The 9347-nt window shown below is 46.4% G+C and overlaps 1 protein-coding gene across 1 annotated transcript in view; it reads right to left on the bottom strand.

Annotated features, from left to right (window-relative positions):
- Window positions 1–5351: 5351 nt before the first annotated feature.
- The window catches only part of Abcc2 (ATP binding cassette subfamily C member 2), a 62325-nt gene continuing 58329 nt past the window's right edge, over window positions 5352–9347 (bottom strand). Inside the window, exon 32 of the mRNA XM_005352327.3 lies at window positions 5352–8505. Within this exon, the coding sequence (XP_005352384.1) occupies window positions 8376–8505 (130 nt within the window). The 3' untranslated portion in view covers window positions 5352–8375. The remainder of the gene's footprint in view (window positions 8506–9347) is intronic.

Here is a 9347-nt window from a genome sequence, read left to right as displayed (position 1 = left end):
TGTGTGTGTTTGAGACAGAGCTTACCATGTAGCTCTGACTGTTCTGGAACTCACTATGTAGACAGGCTGACCTCAGGCTCACAGACATCTACCTGTGGGGTTTCAAGGCGTGTGCCACCAGTGCCCAGCCTAGTAGACAACCCTTAAGAACAGAAACTGGTATGATTCTTCCCCAGTGTAGCTGTGATCTGGCAGAGGGAAGAGGAAGACGAAAAGGGCACTGTGCTTAGAAACATGTTCATTCTGGAAATACTGGGAGCAGGCAGGCCTGGAGGACCTCACCTATGACCCGGGGAGCCTGAAGACACATGCAGACCATGTCACAAACCTACGCCTGTGCACCCATATCCAAGGGTCTCCAGGACACCCAAGAGGAGTCATCCCCAGGCGTTCCCTGTCACAGCCGCGAAAGCAGGACAGACAATCCACCATTGCCACAATTCTGACCAACTTTGGCTGATGCCTTAGCTACAGCGTTTCAGCTGAGAACAGGGCATGAGTAACTCCAAATAGGATCAAACGCAGTAAGGTGGGGCAGTGTAGTTGGGAAAGAGTTTATATTGATGCAGTTCGATCAGCCTGCGCCGACTTGTGTCCATTAGCCACAGGTGCTTTCAGACAATCCTGGTTGGTTCAAACTCATCCTTCGAAATCTGTTGTCACACTTAAGCAACGGATTCTTTTTCGAGACAGGGTTTCGCTGTAGTTTTAGAGCCTGTCCTGGAACTAGCTCTTGTAGACAAGGCTGGCCCTGAACTCAGAGATCCGCCTGCCTCTGCCTCCCGAGTGCTGGGATTAAAGGCGTGCGCCACCACCGCCCAACCTAAGCAATGGACTCTTGTTAGTGAATTGAGAACACTCTAGATTCTCTGAATAAATTATCCATCCGTTATTTGTGAGTACCCCCCCCCCAAAAAAAGGCATTGTGTATAGCTTTAGGGCTGGACACTGACACCAGGTCCAGCAGGGCCTCCCGGAGGCCCCTACCACTGAGCACAGCACCTGAAGCTGCTTTTGCCTTTCCCCTACTTCTTGGTGGGATTTTAGCATGACATGGTCTTGCTGCTGCCACAATACAAGATGTCTATCAGTAAGTGCTCTCAATAAACTATAGCCTCTGGAGCTGCGGGTCTGTGTGACGCTTTCCTTTGGTCTCATGGCACCTGGGAGGCGGTTCTCATATACCAGGACCAAAGGTCCTAGACAGGTGTCAGTCATGAACCTTACAATCAGCGTTTAGTCGGAAGTAAAAGGCACCGTGATACTTAGATCCCAACCACGGACTGATGAGATAAAAACCCTGCCATTCAGTGTTCATTGGAAAACCTTGTGAATTTTGTCAGAGGCACTAATGCTCTCTGTTCCTACTTTCCTCTTGTGTTAATCCCAAAGATTCGAGGAGAAAGATCACCAACTCAAATAATTATGGTCAAATTAATTAAAGCAAGCCTTTAAATTCATGCACACAGGCTGTCTCCCTCTAAAGCAGATAAGGATTATATAGCTCAGGGGTGGGGGGTTTCCAAATGAAGGGGTGGTAGGCAAGTAAGCGGAGCTACAGAAGCTGAACTTAGCAAGGTGATCCTAACAGCTGGCGACTGTAGTGAGTCTTTCTCGTCGGACATCCTTGGACTGCCAGCCCCCAAGTAACGACACGAAGACTTACCATTGACCGTGAAAGCTTGGCTTTTAGCTTAGGCTTGTCCCACTCGCTGTCGGAACTTAAATCAACCTGCTTCTGCTAATTCTATGTTCTGCCGCTTGGCTTCTTAGCTCTCCATTGTGCGTGTCTGACTTCCTCCGAGTCTCACTGGCATCTCTTGTGCCTCGATTCACCTCTAGTTCCTCTCTCTCCCCGGAAGTCCCTCCCGCCTATTCGCTATTGGTCTTTATTAGCTCTTTATTAAACCAGCCAGAAGGTGCCTTAGGCAGAGACAAATCATTACAGTGTACAAAAAGATTATCCCCCAGTAGGTGGTTATAATAACCTTTTTAAACAAAGGTAGGATTTTGCAAGGTAGTCAGAACAACTTTTGATACAAAAGACATGGTTGCTGTTTCCTGAAACAGGCGCACAGAACCATTTGTAGTTAAGGTTACAGGTGGGCGTAGCTCAGTCCTTGAGAAACAGACTTAATCATAAACAGAAATGAATCTAATTTGTCTTTACTACAAGATGGGATGGAGGCAGGCTGCTTCATCCCTTGATGCCATAACAAATCACCATGAATTTTGTGGCTTAAAACCCATCAGAATTTCTATGGAGGCTCCAGGGAAGAGTGTCCCCCTTACCTTTTCTGACTCTGTTCCTCAGTGTGGACCTTCTGCCTCTGCCCTCCAAGCAAATGCATCAGTCTCTCAGAATCCGTCTTCACCTTCATTTTGATTCTGAATTCCTGGCGCCGTTAGTGTAACCCAGGCCTCACACGTGCCCAGCAAACATGCCACTCCTGAGCCACACCCCCAAGCACCAGGCTCTCTTTTATAAAGATGCTCTGATTACACTGGACACACCTGAATAACCCAGGATCTACTCTTCCATGCTCAAACCCTTAATCACAATGACAAAATCCTGGGGGGGGGGGAGAGGGTTGTTTTATAATGGAATGTGACATATTATCAGGTTTTATGGGTTTAACTGTGAACATCTGTATCATAAGAATTTTTTTGAGGCAAATCACCATTTTGATGATGGAAATATAAACCTGAAAACCTTTTCTACAAAGATCTAGGCAGTACATATTTTAGGGAATGAAGGCCACACAATCTGTTATGACTTAATTCTGCATTGCAACAAAAAAAACAAACATGGGTAATATAAAAATAAAATAACATGGCTGTGCCCTCCCCAAAAAATAAACAAAAAAAAGTATTTACAAAAATCAGAAGCAAGCCAAATTAGATCCTTGAGTTCTATCCCCACTCCTACTGAAATAAAAAAAAAGTCTAGTGACATTTTGTGAAGAAGGAAAACCAGACGAACTTTAATTGGTTTACAGTTCAGAATTAGTAAACATGTTAGGAAGAGATTATGGGGATCAGGACCTAAGAAGCCAGACCACAATTTACCTGCAGTAACAAAGGCAGGCAATGGTGTTAGCACCAAGCCAGGAAAGAACCTGTGATCAGAGCTAATCCTTCTGAAGACTCCGAAATCCCTTCACCGATACCAGCCAATGTTGAGTTTCCCAGAGAGGAACAAGTGTGCATTTCCTCCCTGAGCAGAAAGCAGATGTCCCAAAGATGGCTGCTCCCACAGAGGGGAAACCGGGGTCCAGGGGAGATGAATCCGAACACGTGGTGGTGTTTATCAGCCATAAAACCATGTGGATACTGAGCTGAGCTCCAGGCAGCTCTACCAATACAGTAAACACTTTGCCTGATTGCTTTGGGGAATTATGTTGTGTGTCCCTGCCAGGTGAAACTGGAAACCACCATTTGTGGGCTGGCCCATTGTCTTAGTAGATTCTCTCACCTCACTGCGTCTTAACTGCCCAGAGCCAAATATCACTGCCACCCCTTCCCTCTCCCACATCTCCCTCTTGGGCATCACAGGATGCTTTAACTCCTGAGGGACACACCTTGTGGGCACACTGGATTCTGCAGACTGCAATAACACTGTAACCCTTACTACTGGCACCCTGCTCCTAGGCCCAAACAGTTCCAATGCCTCCCTTCTCTGTGGCCCTCAAGTTTATCACTGCTTACCTACCAGGTGGCTCGGGAATTGTGCCCTTTTGTTCCCCTTTCCTAAATTAAGGGTGGTACCTGGTGAAGAACCATTGCCAATTCCCATTACTAGGCTGCTAGCGGCACAGCATGAGAAATGAGCAACCCATGCCATATCCTTTTCTAGCGGCCCTGGGCCTGACTGCTGCTGTTGCCTCTGGAGCAGCAGAACGAACTCCCTTGCTAGTATTTACCATTGGCGTTCCTCGCCGTTCATAGAGGATTTCCAAGGGGTAGTTCAGACTATCCTGACCCTTTGGGGTCAAATAGACTCACTGGCCACCATAGGATTACAAAATCGGAGAAGATTAGATGTTCTAACAACAGAGCAAGGTGGTCTTTGTCTTTTCCTAGGCAAGAAATGTTGTTTCTATGTTAACCAATCAGGTTTAGTGAAAGACAAGATCAGCAACTCCAGATCTTCAGAAACTTAAACAGCGTGACCCACTGGATCACCGGTAGACGCTTAAACCGCCAGCGTGACCCAGTGGATCGTCAGTAGTCAGACATGGAACTGGATAATGCCCTTCTTAACCCTTCTCCTCTTCTTTTTCTTACTCCTACTAACTGTGCCCTGCCTCATAAACCTGTTTAGATTTCTTCAACAACAGAGCCAAAAGACTTCTAACCAGTCTTTCAACCAGCTACAATTGTAGAATTACCAGCCCTAGCTACAGAGCCACAGACCTGCAGCACCCGGTTACATGCTGACGACCAAGATCAGGATTGCCCCCAAGAACTTTGTATCCCCATTCAATGGGAAGTAGTCTAATGGTGATGCTACTCCTTTCAATCCCTAACCTTTTCCTTTAAGGCTGTAGGTATCCCTTGACTTCCGACTACAGGGACTACCTTTCCCTTCAGAACTGTACACTTATGCCCTCACCATGGGCATGGGAAAGCTGGTTCCACCTCTTGTCTGAGGGGTGTGGTTCCAGCGGTCAGCGGCCTGGACTGACCAACTCAGTTACCACTCAGGCACAATCCGAAGCTCTAATTGGCCCACCCCAGCATCTACCAGTAAATGACCTACCTGCAGGAGCCCATGAAGGGCCTGGTCCTGTGGGATGTATACTATTCCCAGTTATACAGAACAATCAGCAAGGACATAGGAAGAGGCGAAAAGATCCCTGAAGATAATGGTGGCATTTTGGAGAGATTTCTACTCCTTGGTGGTGTTGCAAGAGGCTGCGTGTTTGTTCCCAGCTGCTCAGCCCCAAAAAAACCACACAGAAACCATATTATTTGCAATACTGTTTGGCCAATAGCTTAAGCGTATTTCTGTCTAACTCATATCTTAAATCGACCCATCTCCATTAACCTGTGTATCACCACGAGGCTGTGGCTTACAGGGTAAAGTTCCAGCGTCTGTCTCCAGCAGGGGCTACATGGCTTCTCTTGACTTTGCCTTCTTCCTCCCGGCATTCAGTTTAGTTTTCCCTGCCTACCTCTGTTCTGCCCTGCAATAGGCTCAAGCCAGCTTTCTTTACTGATGAATGGTAATCAGCATACTGAGGGGAATCCCACATCACCTTGGTACTTACCTAAAATTGTAACAGAAATTAATTTGATGAAATACAGCTTGTAGAGGAATATTAACTGATGACACACAGAACTGAATATTTAAATAAAATAGTTTTATTTATATTAAATTGCTTTAAAATGTCAGGCATTTAAAGGATGCCAAATAAACAGAACAGGTTGTTCATCTGAGTTCTCTGGTGATAAGAACACTGGGATCGGCCACTTGGTTTGGGAAATGAATGGGGCTGTTGTAGGCTCTCCTCCTCTATCTGCAATGCTTATGCTGGTACAGTTAGCTCTCAGCAGCTGTAAACTTCCTCTCCACTTTCCCAAGGTCCCCTTGCTTCTCTAAACGCTGTGTGCCTGTAAACTTGTTTTAAGAAGCAAACTAGAGAACTGTAGAATGTCCTTGGGAAGAAAACAAGGCTATTTTAAAATTATGGAGCAAGCAAGTTCTTCCTGAGAATCCCAGGGATGAGGTAAAGCAAACGGTACAAACCGGTTACCTGGCGGTGATCTAGACACTGAGCTGGGGGAGAGAGACAAGGGAGATGATGGTGATGGTGATGATGGTACCCGAGGAAGGGAGCCACAGAGACCAGTGTGTGTCGGGGAGAGACACAAGCACACAGGAACAAACATGAATGGCTGAAATACAGCTTGGTCTGACAGAGCTTTAGAGGTACAGTACTCTACAATCAACCCTCAAATGTCATTCCTCTGCCACAAAATAATGGGTTGCATCTCACTGAAGGCACGCCAAGTTTAACCAGAAATGTTCTCTGTGGTCCATAAGGCAATGGGCACAATCGATAGAATCTTTGATTCCCATATACTAATTTGCAGCTATAGGAGCTACACTTTGAGTAAGTTGGAAATATTTCAAAAGCTAACTCTGAAAACTGGCCGCTAAGGATGAACTATGTATGTGAACTAGGTATAATGTACCTGAGCTGTCTGATATCTATACAGCACTGGAAACCTTGCAGTGTTCTCTAATCTGAGCTACTTTAAGAGGCTAGGGGAGAGGTTTGGTCTGGAGATGCAGCTGGTAGCTGCAAGGGCAAGGAGACGGTGGCTACTGTAACTTCATAACCTTCCTCTGAGAACCTCACTAAGCAGTGAGGCGCAGAATAGATTAAAGTCTTCATGACGACATCCTCAGTTGGAAGAACACAATGATCCTCCAGCGGGACACAAAAAGGCGTCTTGACATTGGGACAAAGGCAGGCAGGCTTCCAAACCCAGAAATCTTAAGTCTACTCTTGCTGCTAATACAGGACACCAACTAAGAAATAAAGCCAAGAGAAACCCATGACCTGAGTCTCAAAATAGCTACTCTTGAAATGGTCACATAGAATTCGGATGCCACCAACAGAAGCAGAAGCCCATGCCCATCTCTGCCTTACCATCGAAGCAGGGACTCTCCTTGAGACTTGTAAATCACAAACCAGGGCTTCTCTCTGAAGCTGCCTGAGATACTCAGTTTGGAGAATTTAGTCCCAAAAGGTCGAGGGGGAGTGGGTATCCTAGGTGACTGGCAGAAGCCTTCAAAATTTTTCTTAGGAAGAATGTGGCTTTAATTCCAACCCCAGAGAATATTCCCAAATCAAATTGTAAGGGAAATAAGTAGCGCACAGCAAAAATTCAGAAGACATACAAAGAAACAAGACACCAAGAATAAAAATAGTAGATGGGGTGAGGGAGAGGTTGTGGAAAGGTGGCAGAAGAACATTTGCTGCTATTGCAGAGGACTCAGCTTCGATCCCAGCACCCACATGGTGGCTCACAATTGTCTGTAACTCCAGTGCCAGGGGCTCTGAAGTCCTCTTCTGATGCATGTGGTCCACATACATGCATGCAGGCAAAATAGTCATACATACAATAAAATAAATAAATCTTTAAGAAATTAAAAATAAATCAATAAGTAAAAATAAACATTAAAAACAATAGATGAGAAAGAATCCAGATATTGAAACGATAAGATACAACATCTGTAAATCTATATAACAAATCCACATGCCCCAGGAACACACAGAAAGATTTTGACCCCCGGCAGAATCCAGGAACACACACAGTGAACCCAAAATGAGATATTAGTTACACTCATTATTTAAACTGGAACTGCTCAGGATGTACATGTAAACATTGCACAACCCCCAATTCCAAACCAGACTTTAGAGAAACAAACAAGAATCCCAGGATGTTCATAGCACTCGTGTTGCTCATGGAAAAGGAGAAACCCTGGAGAGAAGCCCACATCACCAACACGTGAGATCAAGTATCATCTAGTCCCACAATGCTGCCCTGCCGAAGAGCAGTGCAAGTGAAGGCACCTCGCCACGTACATCAATGTAGACAATTTGCAAATGTATTGTTGAACAAAGGTAGAGCCATGATACATGCAGTCTGAGCCCATTTACACCAGAATAAACCGCGTACATTGCTTAACCACGCAAAGGTGGCAAAAGCTAAAACCACAGGCAAAAAAACTATGAAATTTAGAATAATGGTTATTTCTGGGAATGGGGGGTAGCAAGGAATTATAATCAAGGCAGAGCAATGAGGTTCTTCCTTTTGAGGTGTGTATGCATGTGTTTGTGTATGTAGGACATGTGTGTGTCTTGAGGCCAGAGTTCAACTCCAAGTGTTGCTGCTTTGGCGCTCTCCACTTGGTTTGGTTTGAGACGGGGTCTCTTCCTGACCTGGACTCTTCAAGCAGGCTGTGCTGGCCGTCAAGCCCCAGCGTCTGCCTGACTCTGGCCTCCAGCGCTAGCACAATGATCTTGTGCCACCAGGCCCACTTTAAAAAAATGAATTCTGGGATCCAGCTCTGGTCCTCACGCCTTCAAGGCAACACTATCAACTGAGAGATCTCCCCAGCTCAGCTGAGGATTTTCTAAGGTATTTGATAATATTTATTTAGGTATCTATGCATGGTACTCTATTAAATTATCTACTTAACGTGGGAGGCTGAGACCAGAGATTGCTTGAGCCTGAATTTGAGGTCAACCTGAGCAATAATAGCAACAACATACATATCTTGGCTCCCATGACATAGGCACAAAAGACAAAAGTAAATAAGGATGCTCCTCATAGTTCTGTGGCTGTGGAACCACCTGCTAGAGTTCCGTGTTGTTCACGTTCTCAATGCCGGCTTCCTTGGCCATAAAATAAAAGGGACCCATTTTGGACAGCAGCTCCTCAGGACTGCCGTACTCCACAATCTTCCCACTGTCTAGGACCATTATCCTGAAATAGAGGAGAGACGAGCTTTAGAGAGTGCTGTGTCAAAGCTCACCAACTGTAAGAATAGCCAGGACCAAATGCCAGTCAGCAGAACAGGGGCAACGGACGGACTTCAGCAGTGAGCATGCGCAGAGAGGACTCCATGTCTAACCCTACATGGAAGGGGCAATGGAGAAGCACATGCGCGTGGGTGCGTGCGTGCGTGTGTGTGTGTGTGTGTGTGTGTGTGTGTGTGTGTATGTGTGTGTGTGTGTGTGAGTGTGCGCGCGCGCATTACAAAGTCCATTCTGTTTAAGGCACTTGGATCAAAGGGGGCTCCTTCCTCTGCAAACAGTCGTAATACGCCAGAGTAGACACAGCTGAGGCTGGGGTGGTTGGGGAGGTCTATGCCCACATCTGTCACACGCAAGACGAGGCTTCCACCTTCCCGTACTCAGTCACTATAGCTTCCTAGTTTATCCTTGCCCCCCCCCCATTTGTTTTTACTAGCTTGGTTTACAGTTTGGGCTAAATGTATTAAAACTGCAGTGCCCCAGGCTCCAAATGACACTGTTAAGCCCCCTGCTGTGAAGCGCCTCTGAGCTTCTAGCTGGCACTGCAGCTGTTGCCGGGATTAGGTTCTGTCCCTTCACTCCTGTCACTGTCCATGATGGTGGCACCTGTGGGCGATGGTGACGCCCCCCCCCCCACTGTCCATGATGGTGTGTACCTGTTGACAATGGTGAGGCCCTTCCCACCACACTGTCCACGATGGTGTGCACCTGTGGGCAATGGTGATGCCCTCCCCCCCACACACACTCACTTGTCACTGTCCATGATGGTGTGTAGCCTGTGGGCGATGGTGA

This window comes from Microtus ochrogaster, chromosome 8 (genome assembly GCF_000317375.1).
Source record: "Microtus ochrogaster isolate Prairie Vole_2 chromosome 8, MicOch1.0, whole genome shotgun sequence".
NCBI lineage: Eukaryota > Metazoa > Chordata > Mammalia > Rodentia > Cricetidae > Microtus > Microtus ochrogaster.
Note: the sequence above shows the minus strand (reverse complement) of the source record. Positions and strands in the feature narration are given on the sequence as shown.